Source organism: Macroventuria anomochaeta (assembly GCF_010093625.1).
Source record: "Macroventuria anomochaeta strain CBS 525.71 unplaced genomic scaffold BU25scaffold_8, whole genome shotgun sequence".
NCBI lineage: Eukaryota > Fungi > Ascomycota > Dothideomycetes > Pleosporales > Didymellaceae > Macroventuria > Macroventuria anomochaeta.
Window position 1 is genome coordinate 770,954 of NW_022985369.1, and position 22,964 is coordinate 793,917.

A 22,964-nucleotide genomic window follows, 5' to 3' on the forward strand; every position below is an offset into this window, starting at 1 on the left:
GATGTGGACTTCGCTGTCTTTCGAGCATGAGTGCAAGCAACTCCTGTATGGCCGTGTTCTGGCTCCGAGGGGCGGTCGGAGACGGTGGTCGATAATATGCGACTGGTGCATCATTGGCCATCTTGCGACGTTGAAAGAAATGAAAACCCCTGACAGGTCATACAGACTGCGTGGTCTGTCGTTGGTGTTGCAGATGCGCGTCATTTGATACCGTTGCAGAGGACATTCACATGGGGAGACCCAGTGAATCGCATTCCCTCCCCAAAACTGTTAGGCATCCGGCTAAAGCTCGTGGAAAGCTGCACCCTGCATTTGTGGTCGCGTATAGCACAAGGATCATCGTTCAAAATGGTGTAGGATTTTGGAAATTGCACCCTACCATGGGCCAGGATCAAAGCGCTTGGGAATGTGGAAGGAGACAACGCAAAGTGGGGAGAAGTGGGCGATGGCGCTCGACCGCCTGATGGACCCAACGATCGTCTTCTCAGATTCGCTAATTCACCACGCTAACGCTTAGATTGCCGAGTTAGTCAGTCACGAGCAAGCCCAGGGCCTAGGGGAAAGGAGCAATTGTCAAGAGACGACATGCATGATGCAGGCACTAGAATTGAATATCTGACAGCTGTAACCTAGGCGGTTGGCAAAATCCGCGTTCTTGGTTCTTGACAATTGCACGTGTGTGCTCGGGAAAAGTCGTTGTATGTGGTGAATCTCGCAGCATGATTCCTATTCGGGAATGCATAGCGTAGCGTAACCACTGCTACGGGCCCTGACAACCCCTGGTGACTTTGTGAGTGAATGGTCGGCTGCTGAAGGTCGCGTCAACGGCGCAGTCACAGCGATGGCAGGATTCCCGTCCGGCACAGACGCCGTCAAGCTTAAATTCAAAATCCTCTGCGCAGCCATGCCGCTGTACAGCTTGCTCTTGAAAGTTGCGAGATATTGCTGACCGTTTATGATGTAATTGTGCATCTCAAGTACACAGTACCAACGCGATGCCCCAGCCACCTCAGTGCAAAACAAACACTAGTTTCAGAACAACAAGGAAGAAGATTGGCTATGGGCCCTCACCAAAGCGTGGCACAAATTCGCGGGATGGATCCGTTTGGGCGTTCACCTTGCATGGAAAAGAGTGACCCAAGGGACCTAATCCAACGTAATATTCCTTCCGATGCAGTGCAGAGTAGATCTGACTGTGTTGTTGGTTTGTCTCAGTTCAAAACTGCCCATCTCCCATAGCCACCACCACAGTTACCATGCACTGCCCTCAGTCCATAGTGCAGGTTGTATCCACCAGGCAGTAAGAGGCTCCACGATGCTCGATTACAAAGACCTGCTTCAAGCGGCAAGCGCTTGTGCGCGCGTCTGTGTGTTCTCGTATGATGGCGGGCGGGCCGGCGGTCCCCTTGGTTCGCAGAGCATCTCTGCTTTGACCACCAAAACCGGTGAGCCTAACGGAGCAGCACGCAGCAACATGCAGGCACCACAGAAATACTCACTCGTCAGGGCATCCCTCCACTTGGAGCATGGCATTTGCAGGGTCTCGGCCATTCAGGTGTCGAGTGGAGCTCTTGTCAAGTCAGCTTGTTCGTAGAATTAAGGCCCCCAGCTAGTACTTCGCGGTCTTACACTAAAGACCATAATCGGAAAAGATCGTTCGGCATAGTTAGTTTCGGCATGGATTTTGGCTTTGCGAGTGCCGATAGGGAAAGCATCGTCATGATTGAGAGCGTTCCAAGTTCTGTGCTTGCAAGTGGCACGATATTGATCTGTGAATGTGTCAGGGGAAATGAAACGAAATCGATGTCGGAAGCGACTGAATAGAAAGCGGAATGTCATGACTTGAGCTAGCTATTCTAGGCAGCAGCGCCGCCATATGCATCTATCCACATCTTGTCCCAACAGAGTCTACCAATATATGGGTGTATAATCTCTCCACAAAAGTGATGTGAACGCCGGGTATGCAATGCAAAATGTGCAGCCAGCCGGCGACTGCGGGTATACAATTGAGCGAATGTTGAATGGTGGAAAGCGAGGGTATCTTGAATCGTAAAGGGGCGGTAGACCAGCTACAAGGCGTGATGGTCATCGCGAGGTCGAAAAGTCGCAGTTTTTATCGAACGTATGAGACGGTGCCCAAGCTGGTCCAATGTTGACAGCCAGTCTAGTCGTGCAGGTTGAAACGTAAGATGCACAGCATTGTGCTCAAGGTTCGCTACGATGCTGCCGATGATTTTCGAGAAGCTTTGTGATGTATTCTCTTAACGTGGTCTCTCTGTGGAACATAATTAGCGTGATGTTCAACCAAATGCAGTAAATGAGCAAGTCGTACCATATTATCGACGCGACTGAAGACCCTGTCGCATCCATTCCAGTCGCACAAGACACCGGGGTTGTGCTTCGCCTCGTGTCGTGCCAGGTCTTTCTTGCTTGAGAAACCTCCGCCAGTAGCTTGAGGGCACTCTGCATGCCTACAGAAGAAGTTCTTGCTGTGCCTCTTGTGATGTTTGCGAAGGTCGCAACCCCGAGTGAATACTGCTCTTGATGTGCAACCTGGATAAGCACACGACCAGGTTCCGTTCTTGTTAGGGAAGCCGTAGGCTCGAAGGTCTGGTAAGCTCGGCGACAGTGAGCGGGGTGGTGTTCTTTCTGATGGCGCGCTTGATGGAAATCCTAGTCCACCAGAGGACGAAGCCGAGTGCGATCTTGAGGTTCGTGGTCCAGCGAAAGATTGTGGCAGGAGATTTGTGTCTGGTGCTAGTACAGGACCAGCTGTCATGCTTGTGAATGGAGGGTACGAGTATGACGATACTGACGGCATCTGCATCGCCTGAGACGACCACGGGCTGTGTTGTGGGTACGGAGAGTTCATGACTGGCCTGTAGTGTGGTTGTGTGAAGATGGGTCCGTTGCTGGGTAGGGTCGTGGGTACGGGGTGTATCATTTGGTGGAGTGGTGGTGATGAGTACATAATGCTCGGAGGTGATTGACATGTGCTGAATGGTGACATGGCGCCCATGTTCTCTTCTGGTGCGAGTAGAACCATGTCTACTTCCGGTGAGTAGTATGACATGATCATATAAGCGATGTCGTGTGGGGTTGGTAGGTGTTGGTTGTTGTGACAGCACAGGATGAGGAGAGCTGCCGGTCTTTAGATGGTCACCGACCGAAGTATATGTGGGATGGAAGTCGTGTGAGAGAGGGCCAATGCGTTCAGCGGAATTCTCAGTGAAGTGAGAACGGTCGAGTCTCTAGCACAGACCCAGCATATAGGGAAGTGGATTCCCAGCAGCTAGTCCCGGATGTAGTCTGTGAACGTTTCAGGGGCCTCTCCGCAAAACAAGGCTGAAGCCCTTGGACCTGTCGCAGCAAGTGGCGGGTAGTGGCGGTGTTTGAATGTGGTGCAAGATGGGTCCGTAAGCATGAGCCTTACTGCCACCAAGATAGAAACTGACGGAGACCCGCTAACCAGACTGTAAACGCTGTCCACTGTAGATCTGGGGCGCAGACAGAAGCTTTAACTTTTGCATGTCTGAGAGGTGAGCATCATCTCACCCAGATTGCATGTACTCGATAAATAGAATCAGAGCTAGTCGCGATCATCCAAGTGGGTAAGTTGGCTAACCCTTGTTGCGTTGGCCTCTCAATTCGTTACCGCTCCCAGGTTGCTTCCCGGTTCAGAAGGTGCATAACACGTTCACAAGTGCGGTGGGCGCTCGAGTGCGCCTTGGGGCGGGTGAGTGGTACCAGGCTCTACTCTAGCGCTGGTCTCTCCTGCGGCCTACTAGGGTAGGTCTTCTGGAAGGAAAGCTTCAGTCAGTGAGCATTTCGCTTGGAACAATTCGTTTGCATGTTAACGCCCCTGTCAGCGCACACACCAACAAACCAGAGATGCAGTGTCACCAAAAGCCTCGCCCTCTACTCTGTCGTGAAGGATTTAGTCTCCGAATACAACGTTGTCTGGCATGGTACCCCAGTGCAGCCACTGCCCGTACTAGTCGAACAGTGAGACGACATCAGAGGCGGCTGCACGTGAAGCGTGAGGGGCACCAGCCTCTGCTTCCAGGGCTTCGGCTTTGGAGATGATGGACAGTCGATCGCAGCATGGCGAACGTAGTGTCGGTGTGTGCGGGCGGGTGCAAGCTTGGGCTCTGGGTCGCTAAGTCCGGTCGCATGTCGCGCTGGAATGCCGTGAGCCGGTCAGAAGTGGTTCATCCCCGGTGGAGATTGGGGGTCTGTGCGTGAAGCTAAGAATAGCGCCCAGCAACGAAAGCAGCCCTGCTTCTAACCTCTTCCAGAGCTATCACGTTCTGAGTCAGAGTCGTTTCAACTGTCGCGACATTTTTCAGATTGTGCTCCGTCCCGTTGCTGTCGAGTCTGCCTAGTACTATGCACTTATTCCACCGAAGACCGGCCGTCTCACTGACCTTTCTTGCCGAGACGGCTACCAGCCGTGACGTTGAACGTTGGGACTGCGAATCAACAAACAGTGTGTCAAGTCACAGTTGCTATGCGCAGGGCAGAAAAGAGCGAAGGAAGACACATGGCCAACGAGCTTGTGTCATGCCGGGACGACTACCTCACACCACTTCAGCTGCTAACCCAAAGTTAATGGATATCAAGATCAGAACACGCGTCTACGATCGCTGAGTATCTGAGGAATCAGTGGTACGTTACCGCCCTCTGTGCTGCCGGCTTCACCTTGCAACTATTCGAACTTTCTCTGGATAGCGTGGTTTACCAGTGTCCATGTCAACGTCATTTGTATTGCTTCGAATCATGCATCTAGCGCACTGTGGAATGCAACCCTCCATTAATGAAGACGGGTAGCATTGGCGACAATTAAGCCCACTCTCTGCACGCGCTTGATGCACATGGCTCAAGCGAGTACCTCCTTAAGCGTCTCCCTCATTTCGTTGGGCGCACTGACAAGCAAGTTTGTTGATGTGTGGAGAAGCAGTCGATTGTTGGTCGACATCACGACTTGACAGATCTCTGGAAGTCATTCGCAAAACCCAGTTCTGCAGGTGCTACCATCAACTGCACCTTCTGCGTGCTGAGCTGGCAGGAAGCGTCGCGTAAATTGCATTTCAACACCCGGTAAGCGTCAAAACAAGACAGCAACAGCTATCCTTCACGCAAAATGCCAGCTTTGACTACGTTGTTGGCTCAGTGGTCGCCGGTAACCGCCCTCGAACTTAGCTCTATCCCTGCAGCACGTAGCAACAATCACGTTGAACTGCACCTCAGGCCGGCAGCTGTACCGAACGTTTGAAACGACCACGGAATTTCTGAACCCATCATCATAGTTGGACAGCATACCAGGCCTCCATCTGGACTTGTTTTCCCTCGACTTGATCTTTTCGAAACACCCGACTTAAGCTGCGCGCAATCACTATCACTCCGCATTGATCATTATCGAACTCCATAAGCGACTGCACCGTCCAAGACGCTTTGTCCAACATCTGGACCTCTTACAATGTTCTCCGCAAGTGCCTGCTACGTTTCCACGTCGGAAGAGACCCTGGTGCAATTCATCGTCATCCCTGGTAAGCTACGGCAACTGTGGCGAGCCTCTTCAAGCCACATCAATTCCACTCCATGCCGACTATCGGCGAATGGAATACAGTTCCGTGGAGGAAGCCCCAATCAAAAAAAACACAAAACAGAGAACAAGGCTGGATCAATTTCACATCGAGCTCGAATCGGTCGGACGCAGCTATTGGAGGCCTGATGAAGCTTCAGCCCCAGATATTCGGAGGATCGGAGCCCAAGGCGCAGTCCCTAGCCTCCGGTGGAGCACATCGCCACGGCTCCAAAAGTATCCACGAGCATAATCCACGGAAAAGCAGATCAGCCTTGGTCTGGACGACAGCGGCTTCTCCACCCTTTTGAGAGACTTGTGGCTGCGCCATGCAAGTCTCCACTTCTTGATCAGACAATCGTCAGATATTTCGAGATGAAGGAGCGCTCCGGTAATAGACACTGCGCAGCATGTCAATCTTGGCAGCGACTGATAATTGAGATAATTGTCAATAAACGGTCTTGCTTGACCCTGTCGCTCGACCTTTGGCGGGTCAATAAAGATCACAGGAGCATGAGCTTAGATTCACTAAGAGTTTTGGCAGTCAGACCCACCACCTTGAAGCGCGTCAAACCCACTCTCCGCGAGCCTCATTTCCTCTAGCCGCGACACCATATACTCTGTACCAGATACTCGGGACGTCGAGAAGAAGGATTTGCGCGTCTCCTTCTAGAAAGAATTGCACGACCTCAATCGCAGGTTCACTTTCCTACTAGAGCAGTGGCGAAGGAGCGTTGCTCATCGGAGACTCCGGCCCTCGAGTCCAGAGTCATTCGTTGCGGCTCCAGTACATCCTCCACATCAGCGTCGCGATACGATATTGCTACAACGTTGTTAAAACACGTCGAGACTTGGCACTGGGCTAGACGCTATGCTCGCAGTCTCCACCCACCAATCTGTGCTAAACCGCTTACGAGGCTGTCACAAAGGGAATGAGACCGGGTACACGCGTTGCGAACTGACTATTGAGGTGTCAAGCAGGTCTCAATACACGGCTCACATTCAATGACAACGAAACTTCCGTCGAGCTCGTCGCTACGCATTGCGGTGACGCGACACGAAACACACTTGGTCGAGCAGACACCTTCAGAGGATTCAACATTCTCTGAGCCCCTAGCTCACGATCTAGGAGTCTTCCACTTAGATCAACCATCGAGGAAAGAGTGCTCTCGATTTTCTTCTGTAAGGTTAGCTCCACACGATATGACTGACACCTACAGTCTCCTCGCCATGCTACAATGCTATCGGCGGCAATCCTCTCTTGCTCGAGTACAAACCGCAACGAGACGAGTTTACATCTCGCTTTTCCAGATACTACGCTATACCTTAAACATAACAGGTATACTCCCATAATTCGTTATTCCGCCATCATCGCGTTCTTCTGCCCATCGTAGATACTAAAGCAACAGTAGCACCGCAGGTGATGACACCAGTCACGCTCGATCACTGCGCTCAATGTGCCGTAGTACGTCCTTACTGTGTTTGAATGTCTGATCGTACGGTCTATCGCTAATGATAGTCATGGTATGACAGAAGTTTTCTTCTGAGCCTACCCGTCTCGCCAACGAAGTAGATATTTATGACTACAAATGGTGGCTGACGGCTGGTAGTCCTTTGACGGACTTGGTAAACGCGAAGTTACATGATATGTGGCTCTTCCTGCTTGCATTGACTACTCATGTTGATGCATCTGTACTTAGTATACGAACTAACCCAAGGTGTCTCAGGTGCGCAAGGCTCGTCCTTAATCACTAACATGTACACAGTGTCCATACCGCTCCCCTCTTCGTAGCTACCTGACACCAGAATTACGAAAACTTCAATCAACCTCGACCCACCATGTCCTTTCTGGCGAGATGGGTGCTGCTCTGTTAGCTAACCTCCGGCTGCTCCTCAAACGACCCTTCTCCCCTTGTAGGGCACAATTACTGCAGTAGCCGTGTTTGCAGCTGATGATATCAGCCACGTGCGATACCCGGCTTGAGCGTTGGGAGGAACATACTGGTCGCATACAGCCAATTGATCCTCCAATCTTTTCGCGTTTTCTTTCACTTCCTCGCGTTTGTTGCGCAGTTTCTCGCTCTTATTTCCTGCACGGATCAGATCGACTCTCAGTGAGACCGCAAGGTCCGATTGGAGTTTCACGTGTCTTGTTGTGGTAGCGAGCTGGCTTCTGATGGACGCATTCTCGTTGATGACAGTGGTGTATTTGCCGCTCAGAGCGTTGCCCTCTTCTGTCATCTTTTTCAGGTCTGTTTGAGTCTTGGCCACATTCCTTTCAATCATGGTGTGCTTTGCGATGAGATCGTTATGCTCCTGAGCAAGGTTGTTGTAGTCTTCAATCGTCTTGTCAAGCTGCTGAGCTGTGTCCTCATGTTGCCACGGCTTCTTGCGCTTGCGCTGCAAATCCTTCGACCACTCAAAGAGGAAGACTTTCGGCAGTTCGTCTGACGTGTTACTGTTGAAGATGAAGCCAGCACCATAGTCGGTGTATAGTTGAACAAGAAGCTGACGAACTGAATTCTTGTCGGGCGTACCGTCGTAGATGACCTGGACAGAAACGACGCTCGGGCAGCCCAGTAGCACGCGATTTTGTTCTTCTGCGGGGTAAGAAATCGCTGCAAGGGTCAGGTCTTTGGTCCTCTGGTCTAGCAGCCTCTCTGCGAGAACGTAGAGCATGCTGACATCAATATACTACCTAGACAATGCGCCTACTGGGTTACTCTCGTTGTCCTTGCTGACATTAACAACTAACTCTTTTGTCTGGAAAGGGTCAGTCGTATGAACACCAAGACATTCTGCGACGGCTTGATTGAGAAGCCTCGAATACAGTGAGAAGGTCTCAGGCTCAGTATCAGGCAGTGGTACACTGCGCTCCTCTGATTCCTTCCGCTATCCCATCAAAACTTTCTAGAAAAAAGGCACTGCGCGGACAGATCAGACCGTGATGGAAACAAAATTCTTTGACATCAGGCTTCGAGCTCACCGCGACGCGGATCATCGGCGAGGTAAGATGTCTACACTGTTATTCGCGCCGCACACGGGTTTGGTGTCGTACTTGGTCATAATGGCTAGCTACAGGCAGCAACGCATTTTGGCATCGTTCGGTTGAGGCCATGTTGTGATGTGGAGTGGTTGTCATGTTCACGAGCGACAGGCGGAGAGAAAGTTCATGGTAGGGGTGGACTTGTTGCTTTCACTTTGGCGTCACGCGAACGCCGTGGTCAAATCTCAAACAGTCCTTCACCTTCTGTGCAAAACAATTTGAGCTTGACACTTTCATAATCGTTTTAGTCTGACATTGCTGCGAAACAGATTGCAATGTCCTTTGTTACGATTGATGCGCACCGCAACTTCACTTAGTAGACACGTGAGAGAATCCAGTCGCTACGTGAGGGGCTTCTAGGTTTCAGTGTACAGAGGCAAGGGTGTACCTCTTCATAACAGAGAAAGGTTCTGTAATCTTGAAATGTTGTATCCATGCTTTGGCTGAGAGTATGTAAGAGTGACCCTAACTTCCAAGAAACAGCCCTGCACGCTGATTGCGGTGATAAAGGAAGCACCTGTGTTGATGACGGCGAAAAGTATCATTGGAAGCGAAGGCATCATCATGTGGAGCGATATTTCCAATAAGCCGACACGTAGTAAGATAGCGTGAGAGTAGCCGGGAGCCCCCGTCTCGTGCCAAAGGTCTCACGAAGGACAAGGACAGTGCAAGTTTCGATGCAACAAAGATGATACAACATAGCCTACAAAACCTCTACCTAGTATACCCCGAGAAGCCCGCACTTCGCGGCGAACCCCCTGCGCTACTTTCACTCGAACTATTGACGCCCCTTGGACCTCGCCTCCTAGGTGCTTTGATGAGCCTATCCAGATCCTCCGCATTCCTCACTACGATATTGAGGTAAACTCCCTGAATATCCCTATCGTTCAGTCGATCTTTGTCTTGCAGCGCACTCAGACAGAAGAATACCATGTCACCTAAGTACGGGTTGCACACCATGTCCACATCAGCCGCGATGTCGTGGGCGTCACGTTCGCGCGTAATACCTCGTTCGTCGTCCATGTGGATTTTGATGCTGTCGGTTCTGGGGTCGAAGTCGATGTATGAGATTGCAGTCTTCAGGCAGAGCTCTGTGATGACAAGACCGATGCGGAATATGTGCGCATGTGTTGACAAGTCACGAGGTCCTCGGTATCGGTCCCGGTTGGCTTTGAGACAACCTTCCAGCGAGCGAGTTGTTGAATCATCCCCGGGTGTTGCAGTGAGCATACTGATCCACTGCCCATCGAGGGTTCGGCGCCAACGCACATTCTGGCTGTCGAGAAACCGTAGCCACTGGCTCCCGATTAGGCGAAGGCAGCTTTGGGCAATTCCGCTTGCGAGGGCATTTTGGTCCTGCTGGTACAGAGTTTGTGAGTCTAAGCGGGCGTTTTGGTTGGAGAACATGGTGGACAGCGGGTCTTTGAACTCAAGTGCGCTGAGTAGCGGGACGGGCGGTATAGTGAGTTCGAAGCCATCGGTACTGCTGGAGGGCTTCACCACGCATGGTTCATACTCGTTTCGTGTCCGAGTCAACTTGGGGACAGCAGAAGCCAGCTGGCGCGGTACGGGCTTGGTAGCCGTAATCCTGACAGGTCGGACAAGAAATTCGTGTGTTTTGCTGCCCAAGGGTAAAAGAAAAGCGAAATCTTTTCGGTGTATCCGTGGTACAGAAAGGCCAATATGAATCTTGTTGCCTGTATCCGATGCGCGATGGAGCAGTTCTGCATCTTGTTGCGCGGCGAGTGTTTCAGATACCTTCCCTTTCACAGCAGCTGCCCTCTCGTCCCCAAGCCTCAGGATGAACTTGCGCCCAGGTAAGCGTCTGATCTCCGAGAAAATATCCGGGTGTTCTCTCTCAAGGTAGTAGTTGGTATGACTTTCTAGGGCCCTCAAAGTGACCTCCAGTCGTCGAAGACTCTTTTCCATGTTCTCAGCTCGGTCCAAGACGCTCAAGACAAATTTGTGCTTCCACGATGTTCTGCAACGGATCCTCTGCAGACACTCTTCGATAATTCTCTCATCTATGAGTCTGCTCTGGCTTGATCTGCTTGGTTGAAACCGCAAGGCACCACCGATAACCTCGTCGACATCGTCTTGCAAAGACATCGAGATCTTCAGGATGTTTGACAGAGTAAGTCGTATGTTTTGACAGCCTTCGTGCCCGAAGAGAGCTCGCAGGTAGACATTCGGTTGGCGTTCGTTGACCTCCCACTTGTGCTGCCACCTTTCGAAGACATGTTTGGAAACGATCAATCCTTGATTCAGGTCGAGAAGTCGATCAGAAAGATCTCTCCATTGTCGTATTTGGCCTGCAAAGATATTGAGAGCCTGGCCCGCGGCAAACATGCCAGATGCTATGCCAATTATTTCCGCCATGGCCGAATAGTAGTCTGGCGGCTGTGCTGTGTTCCGATCGTAGGACAAGAGGGGGTCTCTCGCGAAACTGAGAAAGCTGCAATCAAGCCGAACGACTACCTAGCTGTTACTGTCAGAATGCTGCATTGAAGGCCTCCAGGAATCTTAACAACGTTGCCAGAGTCTCTAGGGTTGGTCCTACTTACTTCTCGATTTTATAGAAACTAATGCTTCTTGCTTCAAAGCCGTGCTTCAAAACCCTGGGCACGGCCTATTCCCGGGTTTCTTGGCTTCACTAGAGGGGTGTGGTGACCATGAGTAGTTGTGCGATGTGAACAAAACACAACGAAAGTCGCGAAGCTGGAAGAACCATGAACTTTGGACCAGAGCTTACGGTCTTCTGAGGAAGGCCTCATGACCCTCATGATCAAGGCCGAAACGATGCGAACCTCAGCTCTGGTGTAAGTGGTGTAAGCAGGAGGAGCGCGATTGGGTGTAAGCAAGGTGTGGCGGTGGCTGAACACCAGTTCGCGATGCTCAGCCCTAAAACAGCCCCCAATGGCCCCCACATCATCACCAGATGTTCTGTTGCCTAGACCAAATTCGCAGTTTTAATGAATGACGTGGGTCGGGCCGGACCAATTCTGTCGAGTTTCGACCCTACCTACCAATACAAGACGAACTTGTGGGTGTTCGTTGGGTATGATCGCATTTGCATAGCCGCTCTGTGCGCCCAGACCAACGTTCAGCTCGACTCGCTCGTTCAAGTATATGGCGCAAAAGCGCCGGTATAGTCTTTCGGTATCTGTTTGTCTCTCGAAGCTTCCAATTGCACAAGATGGCCGCCATTTCGAAAGATTTTCTTGAGGTTGGCGATGATATTCCTTCTGCCAGACAGCAACGTTCGCGCTCGAGCGGCCATGTGGATCGTATCGAAGAGCTGGAGCGACTCGAAAGGCGTGAGCGCGAGCAGAAAATGAAGAAATACTATGACAACACCAGGTATTCCTCCATCTTGCACCAACGAACAAGATCCGACCACCTCAGCGTTCCAATCTGGGAGACGAATCGGAGACCTCGATCCAGCGAAAGAACTGAACAGCGACGCGAGGAGACGCCTCGAGATTACCGCGTGGAGGAAGTCAGGCCCGGCCCACAGCCGTACAAGTACGATCTGAAAACTGAGCCTGTCTTACCAAGCCAGCTTCCGGTGCCAATCAGAGGAAGATCTTCGCAGCCAGAGAGGCCGACAGTCAAAGTCCCTCCCGTGATCATCCAGGAAAACCCGCCGTCACCGAAGAAGACCTCAGGTAGAAACCTGAAGAGAAGTCCCGGTGCAAGCCCGCATTCGCCTACTGCACAGCCAGAGTTACAGTTCCAGTATGACACGCTGCAAAGCAAGCTGACTCAAATCTGCAACTCGTGCGTACCGTACCTAGAAGTGGAGCCAGCGAATCCCCAAGACTTGACGTTTGCCAAGATTCGAGAGACTATCGAGGGTTTTGCAGAGGACCTGCACATCTGGAGCCATATCGCGAACCTGGACGGACTGGCTAGAATCGACAAGAACATGCGTCATCTGGTGGACGCTGCTTCGGACACCTTGCACCGACTGCTAGAGCGAGCAACGGAGCTACGTGAAGCTTGCGCCACGGCCAAACCTAAGGACCTGAAGATGCAGCCGTTGGATGGGATAGATGACGACGATGACGACGATGACGATGATGACTTTGAGTTGTATGACGATGGTGATGGTGCAGTGTAAGAGCTCTTGTGTGCTGGCAGTTGCCAAGGACGTTGCTGACAAGTGGCAGAAGCGTCGAAGACCCGACAGAAGCTCCAGGCTTCGTGATCCACTCGCTGCTTCACAGCATTGGAATGCAGATACGGCACCTGAAGCTTTTGTCTCCTTCGTTGCAGGAAGCAACTCCAGATCTGCAGGATGAGATGGTAAATGTCACCAGACTGGTGAAGGAAGCAGGGAAGTTTTTTGGTTCCGATGCTGCGTTGAGACAGTATTCGATCGATCCGAAGTTCGCAGGACACAAGGCGTTCGTCGAAGCACGTTATTCAGCCGGCGTTGTGTGATGTTGGAGAGTCCTTTGGTGTAACGTTATCTGTACAGTGTTGTCGTGGTGTGAAAGGATTCGTGTGCTTAAGACATGAGGTTTGAGGTGTGGGCCAAGGCAAGTGCAAAATGGGCAAGAGCATCTCACCGACCCGTGTCGTCGTTAGTCTCTATTGAAAGTGGTGGGCAGCTCCATCCTGAAATCTCCTCTTGTGACGAACAAATAATCATTGGGTATAATGCAAGCTCCTTCCCCACCTCATTCTTCCTACTCCTCTAATCAAGCCCACTTCAGGCATCTCGTAGCCTCATGCGCGTCCTTGCACTCCAGCCCACAGACTCTCACACCACACTTTCGACACTTGATCGTCCCCCAATAACCGCAGTTATCGCAGAACTGTCTCTGCGGCGGCCCTCCAGCAGGAGATGGCGCGGCAAAACTCGCTGAATACGGCAGGGGCGGAGTACTGAGCAGAGCCTCCATCGCCGCAGGGCTCAGCGGTGGTGGTAACAAGCTAGATACATCGAGCAGGGCATCGTCAGACGCAGTGTCGATATCTATGCGTGCAGGCTGTATGGTTGGGGCCGGCGTAGCTTCGGTAGACGTAGGCGGCATTGTGCTCTGTCTACGCAACGACTGTGTGTTCCGCGCATGAGTCGTCTCTCTGCGGAGCGGAGGCGCTTGTTGTTGTTGCTGTGCAAACTGTGCTTCTTCATCATCGAGCCAGTGCTTGATCTGTCGCTGATACTGTATTATCCTCCTTGCATTCTGCGTCTTCGGTACCGAAGGTTTGCCGGGTATGGAAATGTTTTGCTTTGGATCGTTGTCCCTCTCTAGTTCGGCGATACGTCGTGCGATTGCTGTCTGTTGGCGTGCGGAGAGCTCGTTTTCGGCTCGTTGGCCGCTCGGTGCGGCGGCGGCGCGCTTCTTGTTCTTGGGGTTGATGGCGACTTTTGAGGGATCGTAGCCGGTGTCGACGACATAAGTCCATCCTGGCGCGACGGCCGCTGCCGAGTTGGGGAGGACTTCGACGTGTGGCATCGTTGCTGAGGCGGTGGTTTGGTGTTGAGTTCGGCGTTGCGGAGGAGAGACGGAAGTGCCACTGCACGTGGCTACGCGTTCACGCGTTACCTACGGGAAGCCTCGCGCGGGGTACATGGCATTTGGAATTGGTTTGTGATAAGCAGGTAGGCGATATGCCTTCGGTCGATCTCCAAGCACTGGCTGTCGGGCTTTGGCACTTCGATACCAAAACACTGATTTTCAGAAAGATTGACAGCACGGGTAAGCGTCTCAAGTACTTCGCAAGCATTCTATCTACACTATTCGTTGGGCCGGCCCTTACGCCGATCGTCTATTCGAAATGTCTACTCGTGAGCCTCCTATCGTCCTTCCTGCGACATCTCCAGCAACCTCTCCCGCCAACTCTGCCGCCATAATCTTCATCCATGGCCTAGGCGACACAGCAGAAGGACCCTCAGCAGTTGCTGAGCAGTTCCAGCGCGCCGGCAAGCTCCCTTACATGTCTTGGACGATCCCGAACGCAGTCGAAGACCGTGATTTGGGCACTACAGCATGGTACATGCCTACCCGGCTTTCGCCCTATCCGCCCTCGCGTCCGGAGCTCGAAGACGATGAAGACGAAGATGGCATGCTGAGGAGCGTCACGTACATCACCGGACTGATAGATGAGCTGGTGGCGCAAGGTGTCCCGGAGAAGAGGATAGTACTGGCTGGATTCTCGCAAGGCCACGTTGTGACACTACTCACGGGTTTGACGTCGAAGTATGCAGGGAAGCTGGGTGGCTTGGTGGGGTTGAGTGGCTATATGGCAATTCCTGAGCGTGTACAAGCACTGAGAGAAGAGGGTGGGCTACCGCGAGACGTCCAAGATGGCGTCGAATTGTTTCTGGCCAGAGGCACAGGAGACAGGTTGGTGCCGAAACGGTATCATCGCTTGTGCTGTGAGGCGCTGGCCAAGTATGGGGTCAAAGACGAAGCGCTGACGATCAAAGAGTACGAGGGGATGGGTCATGTGATGGGTGGCGCGGAGTTGAGGGACTTGTGCGAATGGCTGGAGCGGGTGGTTCCACCCCTCGACGGTTGATATGTCGGGGATTAGACAGACTCTCCAATTCAATGAGGCTGATCACATGTCGATTGATTGATTGGTTTAACGTCCTATGTGAGTCTTCTCGCATATCGATTATTCCGCGCTCATTGATACCTTCATGTGGATACGAGCAACAACGCGCTCGGAAGAAAGGAAACAGAAGGATCAAGATCGCAACCCCGAGTGGGGGCAGTTAGGAGGCTCGAGGTTTGATTTAGACTGCAGGCTTGCGAATGCGAGGACCCATTGAATATACCCGCGGTACCAGGTGATTCGTTGTGGTGGATCGACAGGACACCGTTGGCCGTTTCCGACTTGGCAGGGACAGGGACGTAATGGTCGGACCTTTCCCATATGCTGTGTCGATGCTCCCGCTCTTCAGTCTGACAGCGCGTGCACTGTCTTCTTTCTGTTTTGTCTCACCTTTTTCGTATGAATTGTAATTCATCATGGCGCTGATACAACGATATGGCCTGTACACGATTCTAGCGGCCGTGTTTGTGTACATGCTGTACTCCCTGAGCTTCCCATACGAGACCGACGATCCCAATGCGAAACCGAGCCCTCCCGCGAACGATGCCGAAGCACAGCGCCCCGGGCAGCAGCAGTCGCAGCAGCCGTACAAATCCATCGATTGGGCGAGAAAACCAATTCAGCATCCTGTCAAAAGCCTGGCTCAACTACCCACGGGAACACCGGCGAAGCTACCTAAGATACAATTCGACTTCAAAGAGGAGGACCCTACTGCCAAGAAGATACGCGAAACAAGGAAAGAAGAGGTCAGGAAGCAGTTTCTGAAATGTTGGACGTCATACCGCCAGATGGCTTGGATGCACGACGAGCTGAGACCCATCAGCGGCGAAGTCAGCGACCACTTTGGAGGGTGGGCTGCTACGCTCATTGATGCCCTAGACACACTGTGGATCATGGGCTTCAAGGAAGAGTTTGAGTCTGCCATCAAAGACGTGGAGAGAATCGACTTTGGATACACTGCGCTCGAAAAGGTCAACGTGTTCGAGACAAACATTCGTCATCTCGGTGGCCTGCTAGCAGCATATGAGCTGAGCGGGGAGAAGAGGCTCCTCAACAAGGCAAAGGAAGTCGGAGAGATGCTCTACCATGCATTCGACACGCCCAACCACATGCCTGTCACGAGATGGGATTTCCGCGCTGCAGGGGAGGGCAAGAAACAGATTGCAGACAATCAGGTTCTGCTCGCTGAAATTGGATCCATGACCTTGGAGTTCACACGTCTGTCCCAGCTCACTGGCGACCCTAAATGGTACGATGCAGTGACTCGCGTCACCAAAGAACTCGAGAAGCAGCAGGACAATACCAAGTTGCCTGGCATGTGGCCAATCGTCGTCAATGCAAGGAAACTCGACTTCACCGAGGACAACGGATTCACCCTGTCATCCATGGCCGATTCCACTTACGAATACCTTGGGAAGATGCATGCTCTGCTTGGCGGCCAGGACTCGGTATACAAGAAGATGTACGAGAAGGCCATGAGTACCGCAGTCAAGCATGCCATTTACCGCCCCATGATCCCAGACGATTCCGATATGCTCAGCTCAGGCTCCGTCCGGGTGGAGGGTGCGACCGTGTTCCTGGACCCAGAGCTGCAGCACCTGGGCTGCTACACCGGCGGCATGTTTGCTTTAGGAGGCAAGGTGTTGGCCAACAAGGAGCACGTTGCGATTGGGCGCAAGCTTGCCCATACATGCGTGTGGGCGTACAAGAGCAATCCAGCAGGCATCATGCCTGAGGTGTCACATCTTGTCAAGTGTGCTAACATAACTGAGTGCCACTGGGATGACAAGGCATGGCATGCCGAGATCACAGCAAGGGCTGATCTGCAGAGAGAAGCGGATCCATTGAAGAACATCGCGGGGCTTAGATTGCCCCCTGGGTTCTCATCGATTGGAGACCGTCGCTATATCCTTCGACCTGAGGCCATTGAGAGTGTCTTCATCCTGTACCGCATAACGGGAGAGCAGTCATGGCAGGCAGCGGGCTGGGACATGTGGACTTCAATCCTAAGGGTTACGGATACCGACATTGGCAACGCTGCTCTGCTTGACATTTCAGCAGACACACCACCAATGACGGACTCGATGGAGGTAAGTTGGCGGCCTCCACAAGGCGATTCACCGTCTGCTAACCATCTTGGCAGAGCTTCTGGATGGCCGAGACCCTCAAATACTTCTTTCTTCTCTTTAGCGATCCAACCTCAATCAGCCTCGACGACTACGTTTTCAACACCGAAGCACATCCCTTCAAACTCCCCAAGGCCAAGCAGTAATGGACGGTGGCGGGAGCCCGGTGCAGCGTTTGTCCTTTCGAGTCTCGCGTGTATACCCAATCGAATCGAAGTTAGAGAACATATCATTGTGAGGAGTTGCTAGATACAACTGGACCCAATCCGACCTCGAATGCAGACGGCGAGGCTGCTTGTCAATCGTGAAGTTGTACCGCCGCCAGACTTCAGTGGACTCTAAGGCACCATGACGGCACATCGAAACACCATCGCATCATAATGTCATCACAGTCTAAACAGCACCTATAAACATAAAGAGCCGCAGATTTTGTAAAACTCACTTTCAATCGCAAGTTCAGACAGATCCTCTGCAAATCACCACATCTTAAACGAACAAGCCTGGCGAGGCTGGCATTGGTGGACCCAATGGACCCAATTTCGGCACCAGGTAGACGGATGGTGGATCTTCACGAAGATGCAATGACACTGCACACCTTAGCGATGGCGTTAGTAGACATAAAATAATGTAGAATGAGCAAAACATTTGTACAAATCACTGCAAACTTCGGATTCGTGTGAAGGCAGCGTGTTGAACGAAGAAAGAAGCTCACGCAAGTCATGACACCAGTGAAGGCGCTAGGAGCTGGACCCTTGCACATCGTCAAGTGCAAGCCACCGAGCCTCGAACACTCCACAAACCATTGAACGCCCGGCATGTCGAAAGAAGACGAGCCATCATACATAGACTACGAGGCTTTCCTCGACCCCGACTTCTCGGCAACGTCCTTTGCAAATACGCTCGTGCTCGCAACGAACAACCCCTCAGACACCCCGCTCGACCTGTCAACACCACTCTCCCGAGTCCTCTTTGACGTACAGGAAGTCGACACACATATCGACACGCTCACCACTAAATCCGCCCTACCGCTTCTCGAGCACACACGCGACCATGCCGAGTCAAGCGGGCGCATACTTGCTGAGGTGGAAGGCCAGGTCGCAAGCTTGACGGAGAGCTACAAGACGCTCGAGAAGGAAGTCATTGAGCGGTATGAAGTCGCCGAACAAGTCCGCCTCACCGCGGAGCGCCTTGTAGAAACAGTCAGACTGGGAAGAGCCGTGGCACGATGTCTCATGTTGGGACGACAGCTCGAGGTGCGCATGTCTGAAGTCGGCGGTGTGGGCAGCGCAAAGAAGGAGGACCACAGAGCAATGGTCAGGAGCGCAGATACAATACTCTCTCTGCGCCAGATCTTCACCAGTACCAAGCCGGGACAAGAGGGTGAAGGGCTGGACAGGGTCAATGCAGTCAACACGCTGAAGAACGAGCTGGTGGTGCCTGGAGAAAGAAACATTGCATCGAGGGCACAACAGGTGGTGAAGGAGTTCAGCATGTCGAGTCTACTCTCGTCCTCCGGACAGACATCTGCAAGCACATTTGCACAGACGGAAGACACGAAGAGCAGGACCACATCCGCGCTGCAAACGCTATATCTCCTGTCTCCGACCAGCACAAAGACAACGAGGGAAAGTTTCGAGCCTACGCTGATGCTCAGCGCACTTCAAGACTATTTACAGACAAGTCTCAAGAGTTCACTAGCATCGCTCGCTCGAGCACTCACACAACTTCCGCTTCTGGATCGCACACTCCTCGAAATTTCCGCGCGTTGCCAGAACATCGTTGCGCTGCAGTCGCTCCTGCAGTCCATCAAGACACCCGTCCACCCCCTCCTTGCGTCAGGGACCTCCACATCAAACAACGGCAACTTCCTCCAGCCACTACTACACGCTCTCGACACCAGCTCACTACCCAGCTACTTCTGGCGCAGCTTAGCATCCAACATGTCACCGAGGATGCAGGAGATCATGTACAAGGGCGGAGTGTCGGCGAGGACGCTGAGAAGCAACAAGGAGAGGGTCAGGGATGCAGTGAGGGAGTGTGTAGATCGGGGCAGCAGCTTACCAGGGGAGAAGTCTGGGAGAAAGGGCGAGGGGTGGGAGAGGGAGGCTGCTGTCATGGTCGGTAGTATCGTTGGAGGGATAAAGTGATCAAGTCATCACGAGAGCAACACCATGTTTCAATCGACATCAGGCCTCACAGCATCGCGTTTGGACTCGCTGATATGACGCTCCTCGGAGCGGCCAACGACAGCCAGGGTCCGGAAGCCGCAGGGCCCGTCAAAGCTCAAGTGGAGCTCTGTCAGCACCCCTGCAATTCGCGCGGAAACTTCGACTGCAGATCCGATTGTGACGTGGACATGGTCAAACGCCTGGACACGAAGAACAAAAGTTCCGAGTGCTGCACGACACTCTGCGTAGCAGGTAGAGAATGCCACTGCCAATGGGACGCTCCGGACGCCGCAACACCGTTACAGACGGGGCGTTCCGAGTCTCTTGGAACTGCGGCGCTGTGTGCGGGCGCCTGGCGGCTTTTTGGGTGTAGTGGCGATGGTAGTAGCAGGTGATGGGTCTGGACACGCAGCGGTTGCCTTGTGAGGGAGTGGTGGTGTTGATGACTCGAAACCGTCCGAGTATCGAGGTACATGGAAGGGTAGGGCTCTTGGACCGTGTGCTGGAGAACACACGCCGTGCCTGTGCCATGGCTCGGGCGTCAGACAAACGCAGCCTCAGGCAATGCAGCGTTTACCATGTGCATCAAATCCTTCCCTACCGTGCATCTCTCCGTTTGGCTGTCAGCACGAGGACTGCTAAGTCGCTAGCACAAGGCTGCTGAAACGGCTACTATTAAAGGTTGAGCACTCTGATTCGCTGCGCTAACCATCTGGACGAACAGACGCCCCGTCCAGTTGTGCAGTGACTTTCTCCTCTCCACCTCTCCACCTCTCCCTCTCTCTCTCTCGACCGTGAGCTCACCCTCGCTCTCTGTCCCACCGTCCCCGTGGCCCCCGCCCTGCCCTTCTCTTCGTTGTATCTTGACTATTCTTCGTGTCTCTTCTTACACGCCTCGGCTGTCTGCTCGTGCGTCTCCACCGAGCTCGCTTCGCTGCATCAGGCTTCGGCTCCGGCGAGTCCACTCCCCTGACGCTGCCCTTCGCATTCGAGCTCCTTTGAGGCCAGCTGGTGCTGCAGGAGAGTCACGCGAGACTGTAACTCAAGCATAATACGCCATCTTGTCCGCCCGCCGAGTAATCCCCGACAGCCGAAGACGCTGGACTGACAGGCACAGAATACACCCCTGCCTACCCGCCCGCCCGCTGTAGGTTCCCGAGACGACACCATGTCCGCCAGCCATATATCAGCGAACAGGAACAGCACGCCCGAGGGCTCATCCTCGCTCCGGCCGCCCGTCAACCGAACCTCGCTGGGGGCCGGCCACCACCTGCGTGCCTCTGCCGACATGGGCGGCTTCTCCTCCCCTCTGGCGAACCGTGGCATCCGCCCCGCCTCCGAGGTCTACTTTGGCCGCCAGAGCACCCAGTCGGGCAACCCAGATGAGATGGAGCGCGCCGCCCAGCAGTGGCTCGCCGACATCGACCAGTACGAGAACACGCTCGAGGAGATGGCCACGGCCACCCTCGACCAGGACTTCAAGGACGAGCTGAGCGCGATTGAGCAGTGGTTCCGCGTTCTGAGTGAGGCCGAGCGCACTGCTGCCCTCTATGCGCTGCTCCAGCAGACCACCCAGGTGCAGATTAGGTTCTTCATCCAGGTCCTGCAGCAGATGTCCAAGAGCCTGCCCATGTCTGGCGTGCTCTCTCCCGCCAACTTTGGCGAGAAGGGTGAGTGCTGCCACATTTCGGCCCGAGGCATGACTGACCCCCTTCCCGCAGACCCCATGACCCAGAAGCTGAGCGACGCCATGAGCAAGCTCAGCACTGGCGAGAACCGTCACTCGATGATGGGGCGCCCTCCTCCGTCCCCGGGCGCTGGAAAGCGTGCCTCGGGCCTGGACCCCTCCACCATCCACCGCATGTTCCCCGATGCCGCCGCTGCTATCGCCAAGCAGAAGTCCGAGTTCACTGAGGTCGTTGGCGTCCCTCCTGCGGCGAACCGCAACAGCACCATCGTAGGCGACCGCAGCTCGATGCTTGCTCCGACCATCTCCGCCCCCGAGGAGAACAACAAGAGGGAGAACGCTCCTCCAGCCTCCCCCTGGAACGAGGGACAGTCTGCCCAACGTCCCAAGTCTTCCGGCCAGCAGCAGCAGCAGCAGCAGCAGCAGCAGCAGCAGCAACACCAGCAGCAGCAACACCAGCAGCCTCAACAGCAACAGCCTGCCATGGGCCAGTTCACCGCTCCCCCGCCGTCCGCCGGCCTCCGCTCGCCCCGACTTCCTCTCCAGCAGGATAACAGCAATGTACAGACCACAACTCTCAACGCTCTCGAAGCCAACTCTTCGGGCATGCCCTTGCTCTCTCCTGCATATGCGCCTGGTGGAAGCTGGGCGTCCCAGCTCAGCACTCCCATGGTTGCCAACTTCGGTCAGCAAGCCAACCAGGCTGACATGGTCGCCAATGCCACTGCTATGAAGCTCGCCGCTCTCTCTACCGTCAACAACCGCATCCAGCTGGATGATGTCCGCAAATACCGCCGCGCTCGATCGTCGGACGGCCATGGAGCTGGAAACGCTCCCTTGTCGCCAGGCTTCCCTCCTATGGGCAACAACATCCTCATGACCAACGAGCTGGGCCAGGTGCTGACTCCTCAGCAAGCTGCCGCTCTCCAGGCCCACCAGCTCGCTGCCATGAACGGTCGCCGCTCTCGCCCTGCTTCCCCCGGCATCGCCATGCAAGGCGGCATGGGCGGTATGGGCAACTTCACATCGCCGCAAGCGAACGGATTCTTGACTGCCGACTACGCCAACGCGGGCTTGATGAACAACGGCATGGGCGCATTGAACCTCGGTCAGTTCGGCCTCGGTGGTGGATTCGACAACCACAACAGCGGCTTCTTGGGCGACGAGATCAACCGTGGCCGCTCACCACGCGGTCGCCGTGGTAGCTCCAAGCCCCCGGAGGATCCCACCGATCCTACCCTGCTACAGGATATCCCCAACTGGCTTCGTAGTCTCCGTCTGCACAAGTACACCGACAACCTCAAGGACCTGAAATGGCAGGAGCTTGTTGAGCTGGACGATGCAGGCCTAGAGGCTCGCGGTGTCAATGCACTGGGTGCCAGGAGGAAGATGTTGAAGGTATGTTACTTTGTCTGCAGTTTGACAATGTTTTGCTAACAAACAATGTAGGTCTTTGAACAGGTTCAAGAGGCCAAGAACGAAGGCAAGCTGCGATAGGTTCGCATGTCCATCACCCTTTATCGGGGCGGAAAAATCACCGCCTCATACGACGCTCGTTCCCTTCTCGGGTGACGACGGCCCTCTCATTGAATAGATCTACGATGGAACACCCACTCCACCCAGCTGGTCACGGAACCCCATCGATCCGTCAGGTCTGGACCGCATACGATTTCATGTTATATGCATTGCATGGGACCCGACCGATTGGATTTCTGCGTACGGGCATCGAGCGGTTTTGTCATATACCTTGTGTTGTTATGGGTATATCGTTTCTTCACTT

General features: G+C 53.6%; 11 protein-coding genes across 11 annotated transcripts; 7 read left to right on the forward strand and 4 right to left on the reverse strand.

The window, feature by feature from the left end:
* Window positions 1–2,215: 2,215 nt before the first annotated feature.
* BU25DRAFT_336328 (uncharacterized protein) lies at window positions 2,216–3,073 on the reverse strand (the record flags this gene model as incomplete). Its single annotated transcript, XM_033702623.1, has 2 exons — window positions 2,216–2,275; window positions 2,333–3,073. 2 exons carry the CDS (start codon window positions 3,071–3,073, stop codon window positions 2,216–2,218), a joined length of 801 nt encoding a protein of 266 aa, XP_033564343.1.
* A 1,303-nt stretch (window positions 3,074–4,376) lies between these two features.
* Window positions 4,377–4,876, forward strand: BU25DRAFT_408741 (uncharacterized protein). The gene is made up of 2 exons (XM_033705883.1): window positions 4,377–4,668; window positions 4,831–4,876. Exon 1 carries the CDS (start codon window positions 4,390–4,392, stop codon window positions 4,648–4,650), a length of 261 nt encoding a protein of 86 aa, XP_033564344.1. The 5' UTR covers window positions 4,377–4,389; the 3' UTR covers window positions 4,651–4,668; window positions 4,831–4,876.
* A 1,366-nt stretch (window positions 4,877–6,242) lies between these two features.
* On the forward strand, window positions 6,243–7,408 carry BU25DRAFT_266364 (uncharacterized protein). The gene is made up of 3 exons (XM_033701785.1): window positions 6,243–6,923; window positions 6,997–7,049; window positions 7,118–7,408. The coding sequence occupies exons 1-3, from the start codon at window positions 6,590–6,592 to the stop codon at window positions 7,337–7,339; spliced, it is 609 nt and encodes a 202-aa protein (XP_033564345.1). The 5' UTR covers window positions 6,243–6,589; the 3' UTR covers window positions 7,340–7,408.
* Window positions 7,409–7,477: 69 nt separating this feature from the next.
* On the reverse strand, window positions 7,478–8,263 carry BU25DRAFT_456553 (uncharacterized protein; the record flags this gene model as incomplete). The annotated part of the gene is made up of 1 exon (XM_033710042.1): window positions 7,478–8,263. The coding sequence occupies one exon, from the start codon at window positions 8,261–8,263 to the stop codon at window positions 7,478–7,480; it is 786 nt and encodes a 261-aa protein (XP_033564346.1).
* A 1,042-nt stretch (window positions 8,264–9,305) lies between these two features.
* BU25DRAFT_489522 (uncharacterized protein) lies at window positions 9,306–11,270 on the reverse strand. The gene is made up of 2 exons (XM_033711427.1): window positions 11,195–11,270; window positions 9,306–11,112 (listed from the first exon to the last, which is right to left on the reverse strand). The coding sequence occupies exon 2, from the start codon at window positions 11,007–11,009 to the stop codon at window positions 9,345–9,347; it is 1,665 nt and encodes a 554-aa protein (XP_033564347.1). The 5' UTR covers window positions 11,010–11,112; window positions 11,195–11,270; the 3' UTR covers window positions 9,306–9,344.
* Window positions 11,271–11,627: 357 nt separating this feature from the next.
* On the forward strand, window positions 11,628–13,076 carry BU25DRAFT_446954 (uncharacterized protein; the record flags this gene model as incomplete). Its single annotated transcript, XM_033709515.1, has 2 exons — window positions 11,628–12,749; window positions 12,803–13,076. Exons 1-2 carry the CDS (start codon window positions 11,827–11,829, stop codon window positions 13,074–13,076), a joined length of 1,197 nt encoding a protein of 398 aa, XP_033564348.1. The 5' UTR covers window positions 11,628–11,826.
* A 149-nt stretch (window positions 13,077–13,225) lies between these two features.
* BU25DRAFT_408743 (uncharacterized protein) lies at window positions 13,226–14,105 on the reverse strand. Its single transcript, XM_033705884.1, has one exon. The coding sequence runs from the start codon at window positions 14,096–14,098 to the stop codon at window positions 13,337–13,339; it is 762 nt and encodes a 253-aa protein (XP_033564349.1). The 5' UTR covers window positions 14,099–14,105; the 3' UTR covers window positions 13,226–13,336.
* Window positions 14,106–14,245: 140 nt separating this feature from the next.
* On the forward strand, window positions 14,246–15,365 carry BU25DRAFT_408744 (acyl-protein thioesterase 1). Its single transcript, XM_033705885.1, has one exon. The coding sequence runs from the start codon at window positions 14,421–14,423 to the stop codon at window positions 15,162–15,164; it is 744 nt and encodes a 247-aa protein (XP_033564350.1). The 5' UTR covers window positions 14,246–14,420; the 3' UTR covers window positions 15,165–15,365.
* Window positions 15,276–17,968, forward strand: BU25DRAFT_408745 (glycoside hydrolase family 47 protein). Its single transcript, XM_033705886.1, has 2 exons — window positions 15,276–17,293; window positions 17,347–17,968. Exons 1-2 carry the CDS (start codon window positions 15,620–15,622, stop codon window positions 17,473–17,475), a joined length of 1,803 nt encoding a protein of 600 aa, XP_033564351.1. The 5' UTR covers window positions 15,276–15,619; the 3' UTR covers window positions 17,476–17,968.
* Window positions 17,969–18,110: 142 nt separating this feature from the next.
* BU25DRAFT_266697 (uncharacterized protein) lies at window positions 18,111–19,552 on the forward strand. The gene has a single exon (XM_033701786.1). The coding sequence runs from the start codon at window positions 18,145–18,147 to the stop codon at window positions 19,474–19,476; it is 1,332 nt and encodes a 443-aa protein (XP_033564352.1). The 5' UTR covers window positions 18,111–18,144; the 3' UTR covers window positions 19,477–19,552.
* A 679-nt stretch (window positions 19,553–20,231) lies between these two features.
* On the forward strand, window positions 20,232–22,635 carry BU25DRAFT_446960 (uncharacterized protein). The gene is made up of 3 exons (XM_033709516.1): window positions 20,232–20,560; window positions 20,615–21,167; window positions 21,219–22,635. Exons 2-3 carry the CDS (start codon window positions 20,666–20,668, stop codon window positions 22,619–22,621), a joined length of 1,905 nt encoding a protein of 634 aa, XP_033564353.1. The 5' UTR covers window positions 20,232–20,560; window positions 20,615–20,665; the 3' UTR covers window positions 22,622–22,635.
* Window positions 22,636–22,964: the final 329 nt, after the last annotated feature.

What these genes read in the sequence shown, in the direction of transcription:
- BU25DRAFT_266364 (XM_033701785.1), top strand. Translation starts at nt 6,590, where the DNA reads ATGACAACGAAACTTCCGTCGAGCTCGTCGCTACGCATTGCGGTGACG. An exon ending in CTATACCTTAAACATAACAG is followed by an intron (nt 6,924 to 6,996) that starts GTATACTCCCAT and finishes AAGCAACAGTAG; the next exon opens with CACCGCAGGTGATGACACCA. An exon ending in ACTGCGCTCAATGTGCCGTA is followed by an intron (nt 7,050 to 7,117) that starts GTACGTCCTTAC and finishes ATGGTATGACAG; the next exon opens with AAGTTTTCTTCTGAGCCTAC.
- BU25DRAFT_489522 (XM_033711427.1), bottom strand. Translation starts at nt 11,009, where the DNA reads ATGGCGGAAATAATTGGCATAGCATCTGGCATGTTTGCCGCGGGCCAG.
- BU25DRAFT_408743 (XM_033705884.1), bottom strand. Translation starts at nt 14,098, where the DNA reads ATGCCACACGTCGAAGTCCTCCCCAACTCGGCAGCGGCCGTCGCGCCA.
- BU25DRAFT_446960 (XM_033709516.1), top strand. Translation starts at nt 20,666, where the DNA reads ATGTCCGCCAGCCATATATCAGCGAACAGGAACAGCACGCCCGAGGGC. An exon ending in CGCCAACTTTGGCGAGAAGG is followed by an intron (nt 21,168 to 21,218) that starts GTGAGTGCTGCC and finishes CCCTTCCCGCAG; the next exon opens with ACCCCATGACCCAGAAGCTG.
- BU25DRAFT_408741 (XM_033705883.1), top strand. Translation starts at nt 4,390, where the DNA reads ATGCACTTATTCCACCGAAGACCGGCCGTCTCACTGACCTTTCTTGCC.
- BU25DRAFT_408744 (XM_033705885.1), top strand. Translation starts at nt 14,421, where the DNA reads ATGTCTACTCGTGAGCCTCCTATCGTCCTTCCTGCGACATCTCCAGCA.
- BU25DRAFT_408745 (XM_033705886.1), top strand. Translation starts at nt 15,620, where the DNA reads ATGGCGCTGATACAACGATATGGCCTGTACACGATTCTAGCGGCCGTG. An exon ending in CAATGACGGACTCGATGGAG is followed by an intron (nt 17,294 to 17,346) that starts GTAAGTTGGCGG and finishes CCATCTTGGCAG; the next exon opens with AGCTTCTGGATGGCCGAGAC.
- BU25DRAFT_266697 (XM_033701786.1), top strand. Translation starts at nt 18,145, where the DNA reads ATGTCGAAAGAAGACGAGCCATCATACATAGACTACGAGGCTTTCCTC.